General features: G+C 41.3%; 4 protein-coding genes across 5 annotated transcripts in view; 2 read left to right on the forward strand and 2 right to left on the reverse strand.

Moving 5' to 3' along the window:
- LOC149753456 (uncharacterized) lies at positions 1–27,313 on the reverse strand. The gene is made up of 2 exons (XM_089930671.1): positions 23,089–27,313; positions 1–2,597 (listed from the first exon to the last, which is right to left on the reverse strand). The coding sequence occupies exon 2, from the start codon at positions 1,947–1,949 to the stop codon at positions 351–353; it is 1,599 nt and encodes a 532-aa protein (XP_089786797.1). The 5' UTR covers positions 1,950–2,597; positions 23,089–27,313; the 3' UTR covers positions 1–350.
- LOC149753457 (uncharacterized) lies at positions 5,592–6,110 on the reverse strand. Its single transcript, XM_089923502.1, has one exon. It carries the CDS (start codon positions 6,108–6,110, stop codon positions 5,592–5,594), a length of 519 nt encoding a protein of 172 aa, XP_089779628.1.
- PNSB5 (NAD(P)H dehydrogenase 18) lies at positions 10,292–14,016 on the forward strand. Its single transcript, XM_008777170.6, has 5 exons — positions 10,292–10,603; positions 10,706–10,763; positions 12,148–12,210; positions 12,343–12,401; positions 13,505–14,016. Exons 1-5 carry the CDS (start codon positions 10,334–10,336, stop codon positions 13,733–13,735), a joined length of 681 nt encoding a protein of 226 aa, XP_008775392.3. The 5' UTR covers positions 10,292–10,333; the 3' UTR covers positions 13,736–14,016.
- Positions 16,607–27,778, forward strand: part of LOC103695763 (transcription factor UNE12-like) — a 24,796-nt gene continuing 13,624 nt past the window's right edge. The window contains exon 1 of one of the 2 annotated variants that reach the window (XM_008777172.6): positions 16,607–17,142. In XM_008777172.6, coding sequence (XP_008775394.3) covers positions 16,951–17,142 — 192 coding nt within the window. In that variant the 5' untranslated portion in view covers positions 16,607–16,950. The remainder of the gene's footprint in view (positions 17,143–27,778) is intronic. The other variant, XM_008777171.6, reaches the window with a different exon arrangement.

The raw sequence follows: 27,778 nt of genomic DNA on the forward strand, positions 1-27,778 counted from the left end.
TTTTTCTTCCTCTCTGTCGCCTGAGAACCCCTCCCTTTCTTCTCTCTGCTTCATTCCCGTGAGCCACCAACCACCCCATTTAAATCACATCAAAGCACTATTCACCTTTGTTTAATAGTATTAAATTCCCATTTTGCCCCTAACACTTCAACATATCTACAACTATGCCATTATCTTTTGATTCCTTCCAATTTTACCCCTTATATCAATTTTAAAGGACTATTCTATCCCTTTTATATATAAAAAAAAATTTTGGGGTTATTACATCCTCCCCTCCTTATATAAAATTCGTCCTCGAATTTAAAAGAGTAAATTACCTGATTACTCAAAGGGATGAGTATATCTACTCTTCATATTCTGTTCGGTGTGGTATTGGGAATCAAATAAATTGGAAGTGTTTTACCTTCTATTTCTACCACACAGGTAGGATACACATACTTCGCTTTTATACTATTCCCTACAGGTGTACTAATAGCTAAGAGAATATGCATTAATATCTTATCCTTAGCTAACTTTTTAGCAAAATAAGGGGATACAAATGAATGGGTAGCTCCAGAATCAAGTAACACTCTAGCTTTAATCTTATCAATGAGGAGTGTACCTGTCATAACTGCATTCGATGCCTGTGCCTCCTGTGGATTTACCGTGAACACCCTTCCTTGCCCTCTGCCTGCTGGAGCTAACAGCTGAGATGGTCCAACACTCTGCTGTGACGCTGGTGTCTGACCTCTGCCTCTGCCTACAGGCCCTCTACTACTAGGCCTGTCCATCTGCACAGAAGGGTAGGATGTTAAAGGCACAAACTGCTGGGTGGCACCCTGCGGGCATTCTCTGACAAAATGACCCGGCTGTCCACATCTGTAGCACACTCCCTGACCCATTCTGCATCTGCCAGGGTGCTGCTTCCCACATATGCCACACACTGGCCATGATTGGAACTTGGATTCAGTTCTGGCCATAGTGACCGGAGGACGAGGTACTGATGGCAGAAAAGTATCTTGTGATTGACCTCTTTTCCTCCATTTCCTCTTACGTGGGGCAGGTGGAGCTGAGCATACAGACTGCTCCGTCGGGCCCTCCGAGAGATCTACTCCCTCAGATCTATTTCTACTGTTTTGCCCTTTCCCCATACTCATTTTTCTCTGTTCTCTTTCAGCTCTTTCCTCTTTGTTTCTGGTCTCCCAATGTTTTGCTTTATCAATTAGCCTAGACAAGGTGGGGACCTCTACTGCCAGTACTGCATTATAAAGCGGGGAAATCAGACCCCGCCTGAATCTTTCTATCCTGGCAGCTTCAGTGGGGATGATGTAAGGAGCATACTTCCCCAATCTAGTGAACTCACGAGCGTACTCAGATACGCTCATTTCGGGCATCTGCTTCAGCCTCTCAAACTGAAGAGCTCGATTTTGCCTCTCAGCCGGAGACAAAAACTCATCCATCACTGCTTGCCTGAACTCTTCCCAGGTTGGAGGATTCCTACTGTACAATCTGTCCTCCACTTGTCTCTGGTACCAGCCCCAGGCATCTTCTTTCATTGTGAGCCCTACAAGTTCTATTGCCCTTGCATCAGAACAGGGCAGTCTCCGTATCATCTTTTCAGTCTCCTCCAGGAATTTCTGAGGATCTTCACCTTCTTCCCCCTTAAACTCCGGGGTTCTGAGCCTCAGAAATTCCTGTACAGTAATCCCCTCATCATCTAGAGCCCGCCTGGCCAAACTTCTTGGCACAGGTACAGGAGGTGGGATGGATACTACTGACGGGGCAGGAGATTTCCCCCGAGCAATCTGCTCCCTCAGAGCCTGATTCTCCGCCAGTAACTGTTCCATCAATATATCTCTACTTCCTACATCTCCTTCATCATCAACCCTCCGTCTATCAGCAGGAGGAGGTTTTTCTCTTTGGGGCTCGACATGTGCAGAACCCGCATCCAATGCTATATCTGGCTCCATCCTCCTTCCAGGACGAGCAGGTCCTCTCCTTGGAGGTATTCTTTATATGTCTCTAAAAGAATCAAGAGAGATGGCAGTTATTACACACTTAGTCATAATATATTTTACTGAATTATAAATGACTCATAAATTAATATACAGAAAAATCCTATGCTCCATAGTATAATCCTATACTTAATCCTGACTCATCCTATTGCTCTGACAGGACTCTTCTTAACCTTTGCTCTGATACCAAGCTTTGTCACGACCCCCGCCCCGTTCCCGGCGGGCCGCCGCAACGGTCCTAGGGTGCGGGTAGGCATAAGGCCACCAGCCACCGCGTAGAACCCTACTACCTATCAATCATCAATAAATCTTGAAAAATTTGGCATGATGCATGCACAAAATGATCACTTTTTCTATAGTGACCTGTCAGGATTATCTCAATACATACAACACACTACCTGTCAGAGCAGCAATCACATAATCCGTCACATAATGAACCTGGACAATATATATCAATACATTATCTCAGGCATATAACTCATCTGTATAAAAATCTGGTTCCCATTCCATCCATGGTCAAACCCATATCCACAATAGGATCTATGACTGTAACTATACACTATATACAACAGAAGGTTTATAATACACCAAAAGGGTATAAACCTCTATCTACATTATACTATACTATACTATGGAGCGGCACAGCAAGCAGACAATCTCTAACCCTGCTCCTCTCTATACAATACCTGCCCTGCAATCAAAAATATCAAACTGGGGAGTGAGTATATGAATACTCAGTGAGTGGAGTAGAGAGTACTATGCACATGAGACAGAATATAATCATGGCTCGAGATAAAATCTCAAGATCAATAACAACATGAACATGAACTCAACATAGAGAATATAGAGTAAATCATCGATATCACCACAATCAATATCAACTCATCTGAAGCATATATGGAATAATCAAGTAAACATATATGCTACTCATGAATATGCTCAACAGATCATAATGCTGGAACATACAAATCAGGTGTCAATATGCTGAAATCATCACTAGACAGCTGTCGGGAGGTGGGTTTTACGCCCCAGGCGAACCAGCAACAACTCCCTACTGTCACATGCATATGCAGGATAAGACACCATATCGATAATGTAAATGCTAGACAGCTGTCGGAAGGTGGGTTTTACGCCCCAAGCGAACCAGCAACAACTCCCTACTGTCACATGCATATGCAGGATAAGACACCACACTAATCATGTAAATGCCGGCCAGTATCCAGAACAGAAATCCATCTCACATCTACATACTAAACGGCACCTCGCGGGAATTCTACATCCGCGGAAAGCCATACTGCACCTCGCGGGGTCTTACTATGCCCGGCGGCAAGCAGAATATAAGTCGTAGGACCGGCCGATCCTACGCCTAGGGCCGTGTCCCCCCTAGGAAGGGACTGGGCTCCGCCCACCCAGAAGGCTACTATGTGCACAAAGGCCGATGTTCAACCCCCATCGACTATAGGTGTCCTGCAGATACTGCCAAGCCATGCATAAATGCCATAATGCACCCTCCCAATACTCTACTAAAAATGAGTATAATCAAGACTACCACTCACTTGATCATGACCCAATCATAAACTAACATCAGGGTTAGGAGTGAGGGTCAAGGAAGTGCAATACAACTCAATATACCACTAAAAAGGCTCTACAAATCTTTGAAATAGAGGAAATGAAATCAATTTACAAAAGAAGTTATTTCACAATTTGGAACCAATTTAATTACTCATAAAAGAGTATAATCAAGCTACGACTCACAAGTCTTTAAAATAGAGGAAATGAAATCAATTTACAAAAGAAATCATTTCACAATTCGGAATCAATTTGATTACTCATCAACCCCTCGTAATTCCTCTCAATGTTCCCTCAAATGCATGTACAGAATAATCAAGCATGGAGAATCAAAATATAGAGGAATATACAACAACAATTAATCAATAGGCTCAGGTGGAATCAATTCACACCTGGCGACATTCATGAAAATGAATTAAGGATGCTCATAGTGCAAAGTACATGACTCCCACTCACCTGTCAATCTGGCACAGCCCTGATACGCCTCCAAAAATCTACAGCTAGCAGTGGGGAACTTCTTCCTCTTGTTCCCTAGCTTCTTGCCCAACTGTGACATGCATTTACAATACATTTAGTCTTGTATCAAGGGCTATAATCTACGTGCCAATTATAACATAGGAAACTTTAATTGATTCAACTCCCCTGTTCCCTAAATCTTTTCTTTTCTTTCTTCTTTTTCTTTTTAATTAATTAACTCACTATTTATGTGTATTAGGGACTCCTTTGCATGAGTACAAGGTCCCTTTTAGCTTGATCTAGGCTTAATACTCTATTATAGCATGAAATTCCCTATTTTCCACCCGGATGAACAGTAACCCGAACTGACAGTGGGTTACTTCATCCCGATTTTGATCCACTTTCAGGACTCCAAATTTGATGAAATTTTTACCTAACATTCTACACTCATAGAGGATTCCAAAAAAATAACATGCATCATCATCGGAGGCCGTTTGTCCCTCTAAATAATTCGCCGAAGTTGGGACTTCGACACAGTTTTTCCGTAGTGCCGGAAAAATTTGTCGAAATCCGATTCTTTCTCTTTTAACCACCTCTACAACCCTTATCTGACCCCTCTAGACTACATCCACCCTTTGTATAGCCTAATATCATCAAAAGACTAGGTAGGGACGGATATTTACCTTTTTCTTTTTTTGAAATCGAGGTCCTTGCGTAGAGGGGAAGGAGATCTACGTTTTTTCCTTTAGCTGGAAGTGCACCCGGGATTTCTTTCCCTTTCTTTTTCTTCTTCTTCTTCCTCTTCCTTTCTTCCTTTCCTTTCCTTTCCTCTTCTTCCTTTTCTTCCTCTCTGTCGCCTGAGAACCCCTCCCTTTCTTCTCTCTGCTTCATTCCCGTGAGCCACCAACCACCCCATTTAAATCACATCAAAGCACTATTCACCTTTGTTTAATAGTATTAAATTCCCATTTTGCCCCTAACACTTCAACATATCTACAACTATGCCATTATCTTTTGATTCCTTCCAATTTTACCCCTTATATCAATTTTAAAGGACTATTCTATCCCTTTTATATATAAAAAAAAATTTTGGGGTTATTACAATAGCTGCCGTCACATCCCGTCCAACTATCCACCAATATCGCTGAAAGAACACCGGTGGGAACCCATCCGGCCCTGGCGCCTTGTCCCCTCCGAGGGACCACACCGCCTTCCTAATCTCCCTCTCTGATACCGGACTAATCAAATCAGAATTCTCCTCCTCTGTGACCACCACCCCTGGCAGTGGGATCTCTGCTAGGCTCACTCCTCCAATCTGCCCCTAAAGAAGCTCACCAGAATCTTCTGTATCACCTCCGGCTCCTCCGACTGCTGCCCCTCCTCATCCCTAATAACTCTGATCCTGTTCTGATTCCTCCTAATCACTGTCGCCTGGTGAAAATATCTGGTATTCCTGTCCCCCTCCATGATCCACTGTACCCTCGCCTTCTGTCTTCAGAATATCTCCTGCTGTCTAAGAAGACCATCATGCAGAGCAAGTAAGGATCTAAGCTCCCCAACCTCCTCATCTGACTAACCCCCCCCTCGAGCCTCCTGATCCTGTAACCTAACAATGGCCACCTCAGACTCCTCAATCCTCCTAAAGATGTCTCCCACCTCCTCTCGATTCCATCTCCTCAGCCTCCTCCTCGCCAACTCCAATCTCCGGGACACCCGGTACATGGCATCACCCCTCACTGGAGTGCTCCACGCCTCCCTAACCATCTCCCATGAACGAGGGTAAGAAAGCCATATCTTCTCGAACCTGAAAGGGGGATGCACCGGAACAAAGGCATCAGTGCTCAGCAACAAAGGACAGTGATCAGATGCAATCCTAGGTAAATGAGACACACGATGATCCGGGAATCTCTGGACCCACCCCGCTGTCGCACAGGCTCTATCAAGTCTCTCCCAAACCCTAGCCAGACCCTGTTGATTGTTGCACCATGTGAATCTTGGACCAGAGAATCCCAAATCAATCAACCCATTTGTAGTCAGAAAATCCTGAAATTCCTTAACCTTCCTCTCGTGGGAGAAAGGCTTGCCCCCCATCTTCTCCTGAGGGTCGACAATACAATTAAGGTCACCCGCCATCAGAAAGGGGAGACCTTGATCAACCAACTGCGATGCCTCCTCCCACAGCCGTCGCCTCTCCCTGAAGTCAGTACTCGCATACACCGCCGCAAGAACCCAGGGATCGTTTGTGCCCTCCGAGATCACCAGAATCACCTCTTGGCCACAAACATGAAAAGTATCCAATCTACACGACTCCAACCTCCACGTGACAATTATCCCGCCCGACAACCCACGGGACTCCACAGCATAGAAACCCCATGTCCGAGGGAGCACCCTCCTTGCCTTCTGAAGGCCCCTACCCGATAAACGGGTCTCAAACAAAATACAAATATCCGGTCTGTTCTGCTGCACAAACCTTCAGAACGCCGGGGCAAAAGAGGGCTTCCCCGCACCACGACAGTTCCATAGGAGAACCTTCATTGTTCACCCATGGGAGTATCACAACCCGCCATCCCGGGGTTGCAATCATGAAACACCACCTCATTCACAGAGCCATCAAAACCCAATCCTCCTGTGTTCACCTTCCTCACTGCTTCCTTCAATTGATCCAAGGCACGGAGGTGAACATCACAAGTCACCAGCATGGCCCCCTGTCCCGCCACCTCCCCCTGGTCAGCTACAGCTTTCTCCCGACCCTTAGGCTGCCCACTCCCATAGTCCACCCTCTGGCCGCAACCCCTTCCACTGAACTTAGAAGAAGACTCTGCAGCCGGCGGCAGAGAGAGCTCCCCCCTTGCCTCCGGTACCACTTCTATGGGCACCGCCTCCGATGGCAGATCGGGCGGCCCGGCCGCACCCCCCAACCCCACCACACAGCTGTCTCCACCCTTCGACCCAGTCGGCCATACCACCGAGTCAGCCCCCGAGTCCGAGACCAGCGCCGCCACCGAGAGAGACCGGGCCATCGTCGTCCCTGTCGCCCCCCCGGCCCCGCACCGGGATGGACCGCCACCTTTGGGCTCCCGCTCCGCCCGGGGAGGTCAACCGCACACCACCGAGAGAGGCGGAGGGGAGCTCTTGCTCCTCCAGCGGTGGCTTCCCCCCGGCCGCTCCTTCCTCAACGTCCCAGTACCTCCCCCGGGGGAGATCGATCGGAGCAGCCCCTTTTGTCTTGCCGGGCTTCGGCTCCGTTTCTGACTCCGACCCACTCCCCCACGAACAGAGGAGACGTCCCTGACCGCAGTCCGAACCAGATCATCGCATTCAACCACAACCCGAACAGGGTCAGGTTCCGCCTCACCCACACCATCGACCCCAGCCCGAGTCGGTCCTGGGTCACTCCCCCCCGAACTCGGACCCGATTCCAACTCAGCTGGCGCGTCTGCGACCTGGGTAGTGTGACTCGGCCCACCCTTGATCACGCCCCCGCCGGCTTCGGAGACATCCTTCTCCGGCGTTCTTCGGCGAGCGACCTTGGAGGGTTTTTGCCAACCTTCGAGATCTACCGGGGAAGACACCGCTTCAGTCCCGGTCGCGCCTGGCTTCATACCGAATCGTGGAGAGTTCGGGCCAACCCCCGCCTTGCCCGTCGTCTTCCTCCGAGCCGGCACATTAGCCACCCGCGACGCCCGCAAATGACCAGTGACCATCCACGGGCCGAAAATAGCCAAGTCCTCCGGATCATCACTGCCCCTGCTCTCCTGGACCGACGGCGACCTCGATGCCTCTGTCCCGTCCCCCCGAACCTCCCCTTCTTCCGCCACCACGGCCTCCGCCATAGAAAAAGCACAGCCCGTCGACACATGCCCTATTCGCCCACACCTGGAGCAGGGGGCGGCAGGTTCTCGTAAACGAAATCCTGCCAGAAGACCTCCGCCACCCCCTTCGATGAACCCCTCACTAGCGTCCCCGGTTTGAGAGGAGCAGAACAGTCCATCGCTAGCTTCACCCTGGCGAAACCACACCGCTTCCCCTGCTCTGTGACCCCATCCAAGGCCAGAGGAGTGCCGGCAGAGGCAGCTATCCGCATGATAGTCGACTTCTTCCAGTAATCCAAGGGTAGCCTTGGCATGCGGAGCCACACAACCACCCGGCTCAGCCCCACATCGCTCGGAATGAAGTTCGGCCGCCACCGATCCACTGCAAGGAGCTGACCGGCTACCATCCACGGCCCGCTCGCCATCGCAGCTTCCCGATCGGCCTCGTTCGCGAACCGGACGGCGAGGAAACCATCCATCAAGGTGAAACACTCCACTTCGTATCCCAAACGCCCCACCCTTTTGATCTCCCTCGCCACCCATTCCGCCGGAACGAACCTCCCAAGGCTTCTCACCAGAATCGTGGAGGTCCGCCATTCCGACCGGTTGCCCTCTAACTCCTCCTCCGGGACGTCGACCACCTCGGAGAACCGCTTCTGCAACAGTTCCCGCACCCGAGGGGAGGATCGGTTGGGGGCTCCATCATGCCGACATTGCTCACCCTTCGCCACATCCGCCCAAGAGCGGCCCACCTCCGCGATCCCGGCGCCTGAATCTTTCCTCCCTTCGCCTGAACCCGTCCCAGCTCCCGTCGATCCTCGGACCGCAGATCCACCCCCCAAGTCGGACATCCCCACACCCTCTAACCTATTCGACACAATACCCCAAAGACCCACCCGAAAGCGCGACCAAATTCATTGATACCGTTCTGACACAATGACATCCTTATCTTTAAAAAGTGTCAAAGGTGTCTGAACTTAATTTTGGACAAAGTATCTCCATTAATCAACCCATATAAATATTATAATATGCAAAAATTTATAATATATTCTTGCCCATGCCAAATTAAAAATGGAAAAAAAAATTCTCCAAATCTTCTCTCCATCTCCTCTTACTACTACTCTTCTAATCCTCCTACCTACTTGTCTGATGACCCACTCTCCAATCTTCACCATCATTGTCACCAAAAACACCTTCACCATTACCATGACCTCTATTATTGGCACCATCACCATGGCCATCATCTCATGTATGGGGAGGTGGAAGAGAATGAGACGAGTCAGGTCATCGCCGGCAATGGATGCCCACCGGCTATTAATGCTATCTACCTTGCTGCTAGAAGAGCTCGAACTCTTTCTTACCTTTGTCCTTAGATGAAACAGAGGTAAGGCCTCTCAATTATAGTTTCAAATAGAGTTGGGCATTTATGTGAAAGTAAAGAGATGAGGATAAAATAAAAGGAGAAATAACTTCTTTTATAGTGGAGGATTAGAGTAAAAAAAAAAAATAATCTAAGAAACAAATAATGAAATAAGGATTAACCTTGGTATGAAGTTTCTCCCTAAACAAAAGCCCAACTATACTAAGCGAAAGGGCCGGAAACAATGGATCCTATACTATGATAATTTTAAAATTATACTTAGATGCAAAATAATAAAAAAATGAACAAACCAATTAAAAGAGACATAATGGCTTTCCTAAAATAAAATTTTATATACCATTGCAGTCTCCTATTAGCAAATATATATTGCTTATAGTAGCCTTACTAACCATATAATTCATATAATTATTGCAATGACCGTTCTTTGCCTACAAAATTGCATTTTATACCATTATAATGGAAAATAAATGGAGATAATGAAAAAAATAACAATTTCTATCTTTTTATTCATAAAAATTTAATTTTTGTGGGCCAAACAATCATTTTGGATGAAATTTTAATAAAATAATTAAATGTCGAAAAAATATGTTCTATTTAGAGAATATATATGGAGAGAAAATAATGGTCATTATTTTTATATTACAATAAATTGATTCTCATATTGTAATGACTGTTATCTTTTCTTTATTATTATACGGAACATAACGGTCCTGGGTAACACTGTTATAATGGCTATAACGCTGCTATTTTTTGATAGGTATAACGCTGAACCTTGACCGCAAGGGAAGACATCCCAGCACGTGATTCTCACATGCTTTATGTGGACCCACCACCTGCTCGGAGAGGATAAGGCTAACGGATATATTTCCTCCCTATCAGTCAAAATTCCTTCTCTTTTTTATTTCCCATTTTCATGGAAGAAAACAGAAGGCTCGTCCGATCAAGATCCAACGGCACAGAACGACATCAATTCCAATCCCTTCTCCGTCCGATAATAATCAGACGGTCAGTGCATATCAGCACACCAACACAATTCTGTAGAAGACTCGCGCCCAATCCCAACTAACTAAAACCGGAAGGATGAGGCAGAAATAAGATGACAGAGAACCAAAAACAAGACCATGAGGTTTATCTCCACGTCGTCTCCTGCCGCCACCATCACCACCGCTTCCCTCCCGCCGGCGCCGGCGGCGTCCGGAAAGCCCCGGATAAGAGCTAGGGTTAGGGTTCCTCCCGGAGAAACCCTAACCCTAGCCCCAGACCCGAGGTTCCTCCGCTTGGAGCTCCGCCGGAACCCTAGCTCAACCCGGCTGAAGGCCGGGCTGACGGAGATCGAGCCCGACCTCGACGAGGACCCACACGACCGCTGGCGGACAAACGGTGTCGATCCTGTGAGCTTGATTCTTTCCTAATTGAAGTTATTGGAGTTAAACTAAGCGGGCGAAAATTCCGATTTTTGTGTTTGTTATTCTGATTTTTTTTATTGGATTCAGGAAGATTTTAAGTACGGGGAGTATGATGGACACCACACTTATTTCGAAGGAAATGAAGGTAATCTTGCTTTTGATTTCACTGCGACTAGGGTTTTTAGTTTGTACTGGATTGCCACTTATTTTTCCCTTTTTTTTTTAGGGATTTTAGGTACATTTTTTTTATTTTATTGTATAGATTATATAGACAAGGGATTATCTTCACCTTTTTTTAATCACATGAGAGGCCAAAATTAACGACTAACTTGATGTTGAAAATATGATATTTTTTCTTTTGTGAAAGAAAGGTGGTTTTCTGCTGCTAAATTAAAGTAGAGTCACACTAAACAGGTTAGGGGCTTCAGAGATTGGATGCACCTGAAGATGATATGCATACGTTACTTCTCTAATGCTGCTGTGGAGAATTTTATATCTTTTTGGCTCTTTGTATTCTATTCTGGCTAAAATTTTAGATATTCGTATTTCGTTCACATATTGGTAGTTTGCCAACCTCTTAATTCTGTTGCGAGTGGGTAATAATTATGTACTTATACCTTGTTTCTTTTTTCATTTAAAGAAGGATCAGTGCATATGAGTGAAAACATTAGAATACTGCTACCGATCACCCATCAGATGACTGCTAAGTTCACTGGACTAACATGGTATTCAGGGACTGGTGCAATATGGGGAGGTCGGTAGTGTCAATTGGGTACTGCCTACAGCTCAGGGATCACTGACTTCCACATCAAACTGGTAAATTGAGTAATGATCTGGTGGGTGATCTTTAGCATTTTCCAAACAATTAGAGTATTGCTCTTAGACTGCTTTTATTCAAACTTGGATTGTGGAAAACAAACTTTGCTTGTCAAATCTCTTGGATGTTTCTTGATTGGATTGTCTTATACCATTTTAAATTGGTCCTCCATACTGAGGCTAAATCTTATTTTGATCTTTTCAAGAGGCAATTGAGCCTGTTTTTTTTTCCTTTTTTTAAGATGAAAAGCAATTAAGTCTCAATTACTCCTGCATTTTTTTAACTCTTTTGGTTTATGAATTCCTTTGTTGGCTGTTTGGACAACTTTTCTACATGCACATGTGGGGATAAAAAATGTTTGATACCTTCTTATTCCATTCCTCATTTTAGGAAAATGAATTTAATTGTGGGATTACACATGCCAGGCAAAGGGTTATCTTTGGAGGGATTCACCAGTCTTCTATCCCTCTTGTTCCATTCCTCACAGCATGCATGTTAGCTTGAGTGCGTAGCATATGAAATTTTGTTACACAAGTGCTTGACTAATGTATTCATTTCATTTCTGTAGTTTTCTTAATGCAACTCACAGTAGGAAAACAAATTTAATTTTGGGATGGTAAACGGTAGTCAAAGAGTTCATATTATATCAAGTTGACTATAGGATTGCATACTTGCCTGAAAAGGGAAACTTTGCTTCTGATATACTATGTAGGTGGCTTCTGGGAAGCTGTTGTGGAGGAGTATCAAGCTGCAGAACCCCCTACTGGTTTTCAAGGTATAGTAGATGATTGACATTAATTAGATCATTTTCTTTGTATCCGTGTATAGTACCAATATCATCTAGTGTCATGTAACCAGTGTTAAGATCACATGCTGAGTGAGTTTTGGCATTCCAATCTCTTTACAGGGCTTATATCTTGGTTGTTTCTTCCCGCCATTGTTGCTGGTTTGGCTTACCACGCACCGGTATGAAAATTTTTCACTAAATTATTTCTGGGTAAAAATCCATGGTGGCGAGAGGGAGATGTCCTTCCTGAATAACAGAAAGAAATATAGATATGGCATTAATATAGTAATTATTATTGAGAGGTATAAACAGAAGCCCAAGATGGGATGTGTCTGGATTTTATTTATTTCAGGGTGAACAGGTTGCTCTATAGTTCAAAATTTCCTGTTGAGCTGTTTCTTTTCTTAATGCTTCTTTGAGCAAATCTGAACTTTTAATGCATTGTTCTTATGAAATCTTTACTGTCTCTGATTGGATTTTGGGTGTCTAGAGCAAAAGGCGTTGCCATGCTTGAAGGTGTTTAGACAATGGTCCAATGTGAAATTTTGCTCTGCATCAAAGCGCAAATCGAAAAACGTTAAAAATACCAAAAATTTTAGTCCTAAAAAATTGCAGTCCTTAAGTTGTTTTTAAAGAAGTTATTTTTTTTCCTCTTTCTTCTCTTGAAAATTAAAATCATGGTTTTTAGGAACTTGGTTTTTAACTTTCTTTAGAAAGATTCCTTGGCATGATAGGAAAAGAAAGGGCTTGGTAACATGTGGGGAAGAGAATGATTGGGAGACTTGGGAATTCTTTTTCAAGTATGACTAGGCTTATATAGAAACATAACATGCAATACTTTTGTGTCCACATTAACAGAAATCTAGTCTGCCATAGGACTCCACCTATATGAGATGAAGGAACATGTCTTCCAAATGGAAGAATAATTTTTTGCTATTATAACATTTTTCAAGTAGAAATGTCATGGATTTCAGAGTTTAGATAATATTTCAGTGCAACTATGATTTTGTAATTTGCTTCTCAGAAGAACTATTTAATAGTACAAGATGAGAATAAATTGCTAATTTATCCAACATAACAGCTTTTCTCACAATGCAATTTAATATTAATGGAGACTTTGATTTGTCCTTACAATCATATGCAGTTTGTTCTGCATGTGTTTTTTCAGACTCTAGAGCATTGCACCCTTGAATTTATCTCCAAGAAAAGGCTTGGGATCTAACAATAAGATAATTTTTTGAGGTGCATCTAAATGTCATTTTGGTCAAATTTCACCCTGCAGGGAGAATACTTGTACATTGGAGCAGCTGTTTTTGTTATAGTATTTTGTGCAATAGAGATGGCCAAGCCAGATAAACCTCATAACTTTGAGCCTGAGATCTACAACATGGAGAGGGGGCCCCGCGACAAGTTAATAGCTGATTACAATTCCATGGATATTTGGGATTTCAATGAGAAATATGGCGACCTCTGGGACTTTACTGTGAAGAGGGATGATATTGTGAAATCATAGCATGTTTCCATGAGGAATAGCGACCTAATTGCTTTCAGATGTAGATTTAAAAGGGGCAAAAAATTAATGCAGTGTTGTAAGTAGTTTTGGGCTTAATGAAAATTCACTAGTGCAAATCATGATCCAGAAAGTGATTGATCCAACTTCAATTTGGCATAAGGCGGATGGAGCTTTCAGAAAATTGGTAGGCTTTACGCATGGTGTTTTTCTCATGAACAGGCATGATGTTGGTATGACTTGGATGGCTCAATTTGAGATGCATGTATTTAAATGTCAGAAAACCGGCCACTTGATATTTGTTAATTTGTTCATCATGCTGAGCTACTGCATTGGTCTGTGTGGTTTAGATTAGTTATTGAAGGCTATGCCAATCACGATGGTGGCCTTGGTGACTAGGCTCTCATGTTGGTAGTGCTTGGTCTCATGTTACTTGCATGGCGCAGGTGTCTCAAATGCATGTATTAGGGCATGGTAAGAATTATCATTCAATGATCAATCAAGTCCAATGCCTTGAACAGGATTTGAATTGCTCCCATGCTCTGTCCCTAATATTTTTAGAGTAAGAGACTCTGAAGAACTGCTGCTCGCTGCTCAAACCCCGTCCTCTCTTGGGCCGATCGGATCAACGCCGTCGGTGTTGGAGATGTCGAGCCTACTGAGTACCAAGGACTTTTCCATATTCTGTCTTCTATGGAAGGTGTTAGGTTGCTGGCTCTATCCTCTACCAGTAACTTGGTCCAACAAGACCTAGGTGGCGAGGAAGGTCTAATATCTAGGGACCTGTTTTGGCCATTTGCATGAAAAGAAAAAGGAATAAATAGAAACTTGAATAGAGTTTTGTGAACATGGACAGAATTATCATTCAGCTATCCTTGCAGTCAAATGACTTGAATAGTGTTTTATCAGGTCAACTTAAAAACTTGCCAAGCTAAATCAATTTGCTTTGCCCCACTTTGATGAGTTCTTTTTTACTATGATGTGAAACTGCGTAGGATTTAAGGGTGGTGTTGCAACAAAAAGATGAGGGCAATTGAGAGTTTCCGTCCCATGATTCTCCAACTCCAGTTAGAGATGAAATCTCAAAATGCATGGACATGGATTGATGCAAGTCATTTTGCATCTAATTCGTTAGAAGGAGCTCCACTTGCATCAAATTCCAAATATGAGTCCGCTATAAGGAAATGAAATCAAATGATCGATGAAATTTTAAATTGAATTTCGTGACGAACAAAGCATAAAAGATAATTTTGAGAATAAAAATGGCTAGTTTTTAACATAACATGCTTGCATGCGAACCTGAAAAGGTCCCTGCTTGTTAAGTTGCTCAAGTTTTTTTTGATGGTTTGGATCAAACTTCACCTTCACTTAGGTCTCGCCTTCGTCAATGTCTGAAAGGTTCTGGGTATTTGGGAATGGTTACCCTCCATCGTGAAACCCATTCCATAGGCGCCTCTTCTATCGAATTTTTTTTTCAAAAAACATAGCCAGTTTCTAATCAAAGTTTGACATAATGCTTAGAACAGGCTCTTCCACCAAAGCTGTTATTGATCATTGTATTGGCTGCAACAGTTGTTATGTGAATAATTTTTAATTTTTGATATTGAGATAATTATCAAAATACTAATCATTATAATAATATTATAACAAAAAATAACAGGCAATGGCAGAAAATAACAAGTCTTATTTTTTCTTTCCTTTTGTTAGATAAAACAATATATATATTTTTTGACGGTGCAATCACTTTGAAGATAAAAGGAAAAAGTGAAATTTAAAATAAATATTATTTATGGAAAAGAAAATACAAATGAAAATAATGATTATTATTTGTGTTATAGCAGTCTATTATGATGAAAAAAATGAGAATTAATGTAAAATAACTATCATTACATTTTTTTATTAATTATGTAAATAGCATAATGGGGATGCTGAAATTATTAGAACGACCATTTAACAGCTATAATATTGTTATCTTAACCCATCTTTTGTAAAAGATGTGTAATTAAAATCTGCTATCGATACTTGCACATGATTTCAATATTCACTTGAACAAGTGTATGTAAATTCCTCGAGCAACACGAGCAATTTTTTTTTTTTTTTTTTGAAATGATGGATGATGCCTTGATCATTATTTTTCAGACTAAACAAAAAAACAAGAACAGGATTTCTGTGGCTGCACAGCTATAGAGAAATATAATACCCAGAAAATTTTACCAACAGGACAATGAGGTATCATCATTTTACAAACAGTGACGACAAATGGCATTGCATGGTTGCTATTGATGTCTGTGTCTATCTGCACCAAACTCTCGCAATTCCTAGCCTAGGGTCCAGGGACATTCCCAAACTAAGATTTAAATAGGACTCAACATGTCATCTTGTTCTTGAAAGAATGGCACCACTGAAGCTGAATAAAGCAAGTGTAAGTACACAATATTCCACATTATTAGGTGCCTTTTTTTTTTCCTCTCTTTCTCTCTCCCTCTTTTCCCATTTGATAGTTCAAATAGTAGTAGAGGTGTTAACGAGTTTAGCTATTGGGAGTCAGGTCTTGTTTTATAATGGAGTCAAGCTCAAACCGGCTATGATAGTCTCAAAGCTAACTTTTAGTTACTAACGAGCAGCTCATTTAAAAAATTTAGTGAAAAGAGAAATCTTAAGAAATATACTTTATTCAAACATTAAAACAATATTCAGTACTATATACTGTAGTTAAACATATATTATATATAATCTTTGTTAATCTTTACTAAATATAGTATAAAAATAATTCTAATTATAGATAATAATTAAAATATTTTATAGATCGACCAATGCAATGTTTGGCCAGCATCATTCAAGCCCTCCATCTCCAAACTGACTCTTCCGACCCATCATCAACTCAAACCTACTGAGTCCAAACCCACCTGCCCATTTTATAAAACCAACAAGGAAAAGAATTCCAACGCTTTTGGATTTCTTCACCTCCCCATTCTCCTTCCCCTCCCACCTTTTTATTACCTCGAGAACCCCCCACGCTGAGAATACAAACAAACAAAATCTCTCTCTCTCTCCGCCGCCCCATCTTCTTCTTCTTCTCTCTCATTTTACCGGTTGCTTTCCCCTCGCTTTCTTCTCCCTTCGATGCCCTTTAAGGATTCGGTGGCCGCTCCCCTCTTCCCTCCGCTCGGTCTACCGCTCATTTCCTTGGCCGGAGAACCGCCATCGCGCCGCCGGAAATGGCCGACCCGCCGCCCCCCCTGCCGGACGGTATAGCCGACGACGTCTCCGACAAGATCTTCTCCGTTCCCGCGTACGGCGGTGGGGATGCCGCCGTCGCCGGGATGTTGTTTCACCTCACTGCCGGCGACGGCACTGCCTCTGTCTTCCCTCTGGGGCTGAGCCCGAGGCCGGAGGTTCCGGCGAAGGCGGTGAGCGGACCGTCTCTCCCCTATTTCACTATTTTGCCCCTAGGACTTGATGGAATGGCACCATCTGCTGGTGGGACATGCTCGCCATTGTTGAAATGTTAAAGGGCATATTTGGCATTACAAGTTACTTTTGAAAATTAAAAATTTTGGGGAGGGTTAATGCGTCTTATCAAACTAACTTTCCTGTCCCATTGGTCTTCCTTCTCTCAAGGTGTACAGGTTGTCTAAATGACCAATTTGCCCTTACTTTAATTTTTTATTTTTTATTTATGCTTCCATTCTTTTTCTTTATTTCGCGCAAAATAGTAAAAAAGCGACTCGTGGACATTTGCATCTTGGAGGCTGACTTTTGGTTTTTTTAAATTTATTTTTCATTTTTCATTGCAGGGAAGAGATTTGGTCCAGGCTCATCCAATTCGCCCTAATCCACCTTAGGTCCGTAAGCTTCCATGAATATTCACCGATTTTTTCCCCATCCCTGATTGTCTTTTAATCCGGCGTTCTTGGTTGTTTCGGATCCCCTCACCTCCCTTTTGTGTTAGATGATGCAATGGAGCCGAGCCGAGTTGATTAACTAGAGGCTCAAGTTTGACTCGGCTTGGTTCAAAACACTCGAGCTCGAAACTCGACTCGAGATGAAGCGTTAATGTTTAAGCTAGAGTTCGTTGTCTTGATACCAGATCCCATACTGGTATCATTCTATTATAGTATCGGTATGCGGTATGGTACGAGATGATGAGGCATGTCGAGTATTGCTACGATACGAGATTGGATGCTGGCTCGATATTAGTACCATACATCCGATACGGTATGGTAGTATGGCGAATCTTGATCTAAAGCTTAAATTCGACTTGATCAAAAAAATCAATACTTGTCATCGACTCGACTTGACTCGAATATCAACCGAGCCATTCTCGAGCTTGAATTCAAGATTAAATTTGAGCCTTGGTCGTAATTAAAAAATATGGTTAAAACAAAATATAATATAATATTATATTATAAAATATTAAATTAATAATCTATATATCATAAATAAAATATAATATTATTAAAAATGTGTATACTTGACTACGCTTGTGAGCTTTCGAGCTGACCATTTTGCTACTTAAGCTAGACTTCAAAAATTATCTGAGCTACTCAAGCTCGATAACTATCGGGTCGAGTCGAGCTTGAACAGCTCACAAACTGCTTAGCTTAGTTGCACCCCTACTGAGGATCTCCGTTCACTGTAGCCGAGGTGATGATGGGATTTAGTTTGCCATGTGTTGTTTAACCTAGTGGCATTTGGGGTCCTTTGCCCTTGGTCTATGGTGTGCTTTAACGTGTTCCAATGTGCAACATGGTTGTTCTTTGTGACACTCAGGACGTTGACGGGGATTTGCTAATTCTTTTTCTTATTTGTTGTCTTGTTATGTTATGATATTTATTTATTTATTGTAGCCTCTAAATGGATGAATTACTTAGTGCTCTCGTGTCTGCACCATGTCGGGCAAGGTGGGACTAAGCCACGGACCTTCACAACGTTCAGCAGGTACACTATGTTGGTATAAGTAGCTCATCTGTATTTATAAAGAAAAGTTTATTAAGGCCCCGTTTGGCATTGCACATGGAGGGTCAAAAAAATATTTGTTGGATAGCCAAAAGCTTTTTTTTTGGGGATGATTTTGAGGTGTTTGGTAAAAATTTTGAAACAATTTTTTGCTTCATCTAAAAGCTGAAAAAGGTGCTCTACTTGAGGCATGTCGGAAAGCTTTTTGTTCTTGAGAGACCAAGGTTCAAGTCTCTATAACAGATTGTATTGTAAAATTAATTTAAATACTTTTATTGGTATAATAATGGAACTTTGTATATTTTTGTTTCCATAATCATGCAATTAAGAATTTTGAGTTTCAAACGTTTGCTTTCTTTGTTATTTGGTAATCATCCACCAAAAATGATTTTATTATTTATTATATTATTTAGATAAAATATAAAAATATTTTTAATTCAATAATACTTTATAATAATATCTTTTTGATAGTTGATACAATAACTATATAATATAACAAAATTATAGTTATACTATATTATACTATATTGTATTATTATAATATGACATTACTAGCATTATTACTATATTTTAATAATTATATTATAATAATATAATATTATTATATGATAATAATATTGTTATAAGATATAATAACATTATAAAAATTATTATATTTTATAATAAATATAAAATGTATTATTGAGATTAAAATATCAACATTAATTTATAAATTAAAAATATTTTATAATTATAGTTTTTGATTGAACAAGTAGTTAGATAATTGAAAGAACTATGAAATTTTCGTTATTATCATATTTTGATACTAAAGGTACTTTCTCAGTTTTTCTATCAAACAAATGTTAAAGTTCAATAGTACGTCAAAAATGTAGATATCAAACAACATAAAGCTTTTTATTTAAAAATTTTACCAACGAAAGCTTTACTATCCAAAGATCTATTGTCCAAGACTTTATAGACAAAAGCTCTACTAGCTATAGCAATGCCAAATAGGGCCTAAGTGTCATCAAATATGTAAAAATGCTCAGACCTTCATGGCAGTATCATCTCTATATTTCTTAGGAAAAAGAATGCTAGGATTGTTGCACTATTAAACTAATCAGGATGGAGATTTAGATAGCTAACCGAAATACAGCATTGGTGTTACGCAATTAGAGGTAAAATAATTTAAAGCTGAAAAATTGTATAGAAATGTGGAGGTAGATTTGAAGATTTCGTAATGGATTGTATAGGAAGGAGATTTAGATAACTAAATGAAATAAAACATTGGTGTTGCACAAAGTGAGGTAAAATAATTTAAAGCTAAAAAGTTGAATAGAAATGTTGTGTAGGTAGATTTGAAGATTTCATAATGAACTGCTCAAGATGGAGATTTAGATAACTAACCGAAATAAAGCATTGGTGTTGCACAAATTGAGGTAAAATAATTTAAAGCTGAAAAATTATAAAGAAATTTATTGGTAGATTTGAAGATTTCATAATGTGGAAAGGCATTTCATTTCATGTGAATTATTCATGAAAGAATGAGACACAATCTTTCTAAAATGAAGTTGAAAAGGAATTGCAGTTTTTTGTGTTGAAATATGGAACTATATTGTAGTATCTAAGTTGATGAGTAAAAACGGTCCTCTAGATTTTAATTTAAGAACTGATCACGTGGAAAAGTAAAATGAATAAAAATTAGGATAATGAAAACGTATACTATGGATCAGGGTATGCCGTACCGGCCCGTACGAACCGGTCCAGGCAGAGACCGGTGGATCAGCATGGGATCCGGTACCGGAAGCTTTTGATTGAAAAATCGGCCGGTACGACTGCCGTACCAGTACAGACCGATACGGGACCGGTACATACCGGTCTGGGCTGCCACTGGTACGCTGACCGGTACCAGTATGGTAGATCTTGCTATGGATTGTTATTTCCATGGAAATAGACTAAAAATACCATTATTTGGTCAGATCCATTACCTTTTATATATGAAGGTATAGACGAAGACAAAGTAGAACTAGAGTTGGTACATGAAGATTGGAGGTGCTTCTAGGGTGTTTCATGACTAACACATGCCTTGGTGACTTAAGAAAATGTTATATTTGCCATATGATATGTCAAAAATCTTGGGCAATAAAGTGAGTTCAAGCATATGAGATGAATGGTAATGGTGAGATGGATGATTGTTAAACACTATAGAGGGGCAAAATGAGGTTTGAGCATATGAGATAAGGCATGTGAGTTGCAAAAATTGAGGACAAAGTAATAAGATTTGATCAAGATGGAACAAGCAATGGACAATGAAAATCCTTTTAGTAAGGAGAGATGCTTGAATCTGCACTGAAGGTCTCGAATAATGTCAAAACCTATTGTTGGTAAAATCTTATGTTTCATGATCAAATCTTACAATCCGAATCAAAGTGACCCTTAAACTATCCAGATCTCATCATTGGATCAGAATCGGTTAGGAAAATAGGATCTAGTTCTGTATTATGAATTATACCATAAGATGCAAATTTATGGGGTTAAATATAAGATGCAAATTTTCATATTTGTACAACCATATATTAGAATCTTATCCTTTTTTCTTTCCAATATTCCAATGAAATGATAATTGAATTGATAGCTATTATATAATTATCTTTGAATAACCAAACACAATATTTGTTCATATGGGCTTATATTGGTGGAAACTAGATGTCTTGTTTGTATGATCTTTACATTCTTCATTTATCTATTCCATATTCAACTCTTATTTCAACTGTTGCATTTCTTATGTGTTTTAAAAAATTGAAGAAGTTAGAAAAATCATATGCTCTGTGCTCCGATGGATACAATTGAACCCAACCCACTATGATTAATGAGTTGATCCCGATCTTAACAACATTGGCAAAACCTAAACTAATACGGATGGAAGTTTCAACATAAGATTATAGAAGGCTTGAAGTAACATTGAAGGTAGCTTTGAATCTTGGAATTATCAATGAAGAATGATATTTAAAGCCAACCTCAAATAGCTAAGAAGAATGATCAATATGATCATGATGGTTGTGGTTGACTATGGATGTGTTTATTTTAACTTGATAAATTTGATGCTAAACTTGATAATTTTTTATTTAATATAGAAGTAATATCTGTAATGACTAATGGGCAAGATTTGGTTTACCTTACTTGCCAAACCTTTTGAGCAATATAAGAGTTTCTTCATACGTGGCTTTAACTTGAAAGTTAATTCCATATTTCTACTTACACACTGGCTAAATTTGTCCATGCTTATCATGTTATGATGTATACAAGAATGCTATTCTTTGGTTAAAGAAACATAAAATTTTTATGGTAAGCATAAGCCTTAAACATAACAATAAAAAAACATGCCATATCCTGACTATATCATGCTGACTTTATGAACATCTCTTTGCCCTTATCTTGCTTCTAGCTCCAACTAAATTAATTCATGAAATTATCCTTTATCTTACACTCTTTTTCCCTGACCTTTAGAAGGACATTCAAGCTTCATGTATTAATTAGGCCTAGGTAATTTTTGTGCCCAATCTATTTATAGTACTTCATTACATAATACTTTTGTGTTTCCTTTTCTATCCACTTGTTTCTATCGCTACAAAGTTTTTTGATAGATCTACTTCAACATTCTCATTCTTAAAGCACTCATCTTATTTGCATAGAACCCCATTCTTGTAGATCATTATAATCTTTAAAACATTGAATGAATCAATGATGTCTTGCAAAGTTTCATGAAAGACATGTAATCTTTGTTGTCTAGACGATCCCCTTTTTAAGGTATTTAGAAGGGTTCGCACTTTTGGGTACTCTGGACATGGAATGACACGATATTACATGGTTGGACAGTCTACTTTGTAGTATCCCATTGATGTCAGCAAATAAGGTGCCAAATTGCCAACACTTGGGACCATGGTTCTCTGTATCGGCCCAAACCTGGCAGTATGGGGTGTATTGTACCATACCGGTTCGGTACTGTCACGACCCCCGCCCCGTTCCCGGCGGGCCGTCGCGACGGTCCTAGGGTGCGGGTAAGCATAAGGCCACCAGCCACCACGTAGAACCCTATTACCTATTAATCATTATTAAATTCTTGAAAAATTTGGCATGATGCATGCACAAAATGATCACTTTTCCTATAGTGGCCTGTCAGGATTATCTCAATACATACAACACACTACCTGTCAGAGCAGCAATCACATAATCTGTCACATAATAAACCTGGACAATATATAGCAATACATTATCACAGGCACACAACTGATCTGCACACATATATATACATGCTTCCCAATCCATCCATGGTCAAACCCATATCCACAACAGGATCTATGACTGTAACTATGCACTATATATAATAGAAGGTTTATAATACACCAAAATGTATAAACCTCTATCTACATTATACTATACTATGGAGCGGCACAGCTAGCAGGCAACCACTAATCCTGCTCCTCTCTATACAATACCTGCCCTGCAATCAAAAACACCAAACTGGGGAGTGAGTATATAAATACTCAGTGAGTGGAGTAGAGAGTACTATGCACATGAAACCAGATATAATCATGGCTCGAGGTGAAATCTCAAGATCAATAACAAGATGAATATGATCTCAACATAGAGAATATGGAGTAAGTCATCAATATCACCACAATCAATATCAACTCATCTGAAGCATATATGGAATAATCAAGTCAACATATATGCTACTCATGAATATGCTCAACAGGTCATAGTACTGAATCATATAAATCAGGCGTCAATAGGCTGAATCATCAACAAGACAGCTATCGGGAGGTGGGTTTTACGCCCCAGGCGAACCAGCAACAACTCCCTACTGCCATATGCATACATCGAATATGACACCACACCAATATGTAAATCACCACTAGACAGCTGTCGGGAGGTGGGTTTTACGCCCCAGGCGAACCAGCAACAACTCCCTACTGTCACATGCATATGCAGGATAAGACACCATACTAATAATGTAAATGCTAGACAGCTGTCGGGAGGTGGGTTTTACGCCCCAGGCGAACCAGCAACAACTCCCCACTGTCACATGCATATGCAGGATAAGACACCACATTGATCATATAAATGCAGGCCAGTATCCAGAACAGAAATCCATCTCACATCTACATACTAAACGGCACCTCGCGGGAATTCTACATCCGCGGAAAGCCATACTGCACCTCGCGGGGTCTTACTATGCCCGGCGGCAAGCAGAATATAAGTCGTAGGACCGGCCGATCCTACGCCTAGGGCCGTGTCCCCCCTAGGAAGGGACTGGGCTCCGCCCACCCAGAAGGCTACTATGTGCACAAAGGCCGATGTTCAACCCCATCGACTATAGGTGTCCTGCAGATACTGCCAAGCCATGCATAAATGCCATAATGCACCCTCCCAATACTCTACTAAAAAGGAGTATGATCAAGACTACCACTCACTCGATCATGACCCAATCATAAACTAACATCAGGGTTAGGAGTGAGGGTAAAGGAAGTGCAATACAACTCAATATACCACTAAAAAGGCTCTACAAATCTTTGAAATAGAGGAAATGAAATCAATTTACAAAAGAAATCATTTCACAATTCGGAATCAATTTGATTACTCATCAACCCCTCGTAATTCCTCTCAATGTTCCCTCACATGCATGTACAGAATAATCAAGCATAGAGAATCAAGATTATAGAGGAATCTACTACAATATCAATCAATATGCTCAAGTGGAATCAATTCACACTTGGCGACATTCATGAAAATGAATTAAGGATGCTCATGGTGCAAAGTACATGACTCCCACTCACCTGTCAATCTGGCACAGCCCTGATACGCCTCCAAAACTTTATGGTAGGCAGTAGGGGCTTCTTCTTCTTGCTCCCTAACTTCTTGCCCAACTGTGACATGCATTTATAATACATTTAGTCCTGTATCAAGGGCTATAATCTACGTGCCATTTATAATATAGGGAACTTTAATTGATTCAACTCCCCCGTTCCCTAAATCTTTTCTTTTCTTTCTTTTTTTCTTTTTCTATTAATTAACTCATCATTTATGTATACTAGGGATTCCCTTGCATGAGTACAAGGTCCCTTTTAGCTTGATCTAGGCTTAATACTCTATTATAGCATGAAATCCCTTATTTTCCACCCAGATGAACAGTAACCCGGACCGACAGCCGGTTACTTCATCCCGGGTTTGATCCACTTTCCAAACTCCAGATTTGATGAAATTTTTACCTAACATTCTACACTCATAGGGGATTCCAAAGAGGTAACATGCATTGCTATCGGAGGTCGTTTGGCCCCATAAATAATTCGCCGAAGTTGGGACTTCGACACAGTTTTTCCGTAGTGCCGGAAAAATTTGTCAAAATCCGATTCTTCCTCTTTTAACCGCCTCTACAACCCTTATCCGACCCCTCTAGACTATATCCACCCTTTGTATAGCCTAATGTCATCAAAAGACTAGATAGGGATGGATATTTACCTTTTTCTTTTTGGAAATCGAGGTCCTTGCGTAGAGGAGAAAGAGATCTACACTTTTCCCTTCAGCTGGAAGTGCAACCGGGATCCCTTTCCTCCTCGAATCCCCTTCCTCTTCTTCTTTCTTCTTCTCTTTTTCTTTCTTTCTTTCTTTCCTCTCTGTTTCACGCCTGAGACTCCCCTCTCTGTCTCTCGGTTTCATTCCAAAAGCCAGCTCAAACCCTCCAATTAAATCACATCAAGATACTATTCACCCTTTTTTTTAATATTATTAAATTCCCATTTTGCCCCTAACACTTCAACATATCTACGGTTATGCCATTAACTTTTGATTCCTTTCCAATTTTACCCTTACCACTTCAACGCATCTACAACTATGCCATTATCTTTTCATTCCTTCCAATTTTACCCCTCATATCAATTTTAAATGACTATTCTATCCTTTTTTATAAAAAAAAATATTTTGGGGTTATTACATCCTCCCCCCCTTATATAAAATTCGTCCTCGAATTTAAAAGAGTAAATTACTTGATTACTCGAAGGGGTGAGTGTATCTGCTCTTTATATTCTGCTCGGTGTGGTATTGGGAATCAAATAAATTAGGAGTGTTTTACCTTCTATCTCTACCACACAGGTAGGATAAACATACTTCGCTTTTATACTATCCCCTACATGTGTACTAATAGCTAAGGGAATATGCATTAATATCTTATCCTTAGCTAACTTTTTAGCAAAATAAGGGGACACAAATGAATGGGTAGCTCCAGAATCAAATAACACTCTAGCTTTAATCTTATCAATGAGGAGCATACCTGTCACAGCTGCATTTGATGCCCGTGCCTCCTGTGGATTTACCGTGAACACCCTTCCTTGCCCTCTGCCTACTGGAGCTGATGGCTGAGATGGTCCAGCACTCTGCTGTGATGTTTGTGCTTGACCTCTACCTTTGCCTACAGGCTCCCTACTACTAGGCCTGTCCATCTGCACAGAGGATAGGATGCCAAAGACACAAACTGCTGGGTGGCACCCTGCGGGCATTCTCTGACAAAATGACCCGGCTGTCCACATCTGTAGCACACTCCCTGACCCATTCTGCATCTGCCAGGTGCTGCTTCCCACATATGCCACATACTGGCCATGATTGGAACTTGGATTCCGTTCTGGCCATAGTGACCGGAGGACGAGGTACTGATGGCAGAAAAGTATCTTGTGATTGACCTCTTTCCCTCCATTTCCTCTTACGTGGGGCAGGTGGAGCTGAGCATACAGACTGCTCCGTCGGGCCCTCCGAGAGATCTACTCCTTCAGATCTATTTCTACTGCTTTGCCCTTTCCCCATACTCATTTTTCTCTGTTCTCTTTCAGCTCTTTCCTCTTTGTTTCTGGTCTCCCACTGTTTTGCTTTATCAATCAGCCTAGACAAGGTGGGGACCTCTACTGCCAATACTGCATTATAAAGCGGGGAAATCAGACCCCGCCTGAATCTTTCTATCCTGGCAGCTTCAGTGGGGATGATGTAAGGAGCATACTTCCCCCTTAAACTCTAGGGTTCTGAGCCTCAGAAATTCCTGTACAGTAATCCCCTCATCATCTAGAGCTCGCCTGGCCAAACTTCTTGGCACAGGTACAGGAGGTGGGATGGATACTACTGACGGGGCAGGAGATTTCCCCCGAGCAATCTGCTCCCTCAGAGCCTGATTCTCCGCCAGTAACTGTTCCATCAATGCATCTCTACTTCCTACCTCTCCTTGATCATCAACCCTCCGTCTATCAGCAGGAGGAGATTTTTCTCTTTGGGGCTCGACATGTGCAGAACCCGCATCCAATGCTATATCTGGCTCCATCCTCCTTCCAGGACGAGCAGATCCTCTCCTTGGAGGTATTCTTTATATGTCTCTAAAAGAGTTAAAAAGAGAGGGCGGTCGTTACACACTGAGTCATAATATATTTTACTGAACTGTAAATGACTCATAAATTAACATACAGAAAAATCCTATGCTCCATAGTATAATCCTATACTTAATCCTGACTCACCCTATTGCTCTGACAGGACTCTTCTTAACCTTTGCTCTGATACCACCTCTTGTCACGACCCCCGCCCCGTTCCCGGCGGGCCGTCGCGACGGTCCTAGGGTGCGGGTAGGCATAAGGCCACCAGCCACTACGTAGAACCCTATTACCTATTAATCATTATTAAATTCTTGAAAAATTTGGCATGATGCATGCACAAAATGATCACTTTTCCTATAGTGGCCTGTCAGGATTATCTCAATACATATAACACACTACCTGTCAGAGCAGCAATCACATAATCTGTCACATAATAAACCTGGACAATATATAGCAATACATTATCACATGCACACAACTGATCTGCACACATATATATACATGCTTCCCAATCCATCCATGGTCAAACCCATATCCACAACAGGATCTATGACTGTAACTATGCACTATATATAATAGAAGGTTTATAATACACCAAAATGTATAAACCTCTATCTACATTATACTATACTATGGAGCGGCACAGCTAGCAGGCAACCACTAATCCTGCTCCTCTCTATACAATACCTGCCCTGCAATCAAA

The sequence above is a fragment of the Phoenix dactylifera genome, chromosome 5, assembly GCF_051530095.1.
Source record: "Phoenix dactylifera cultivar Ajwa chromosome 5, Ajwa_hap1_PhDact_Kaust_v1.1, whole genome shotgun sequence".
Classification (NCBI taxonomy): domain Eukaryota; kingdom Viridiplantae; phylum Streptophyta; class Magnoliopsida; order Arecales; family Arecaceae; genus Phoenix; species Phoenix dactylifera.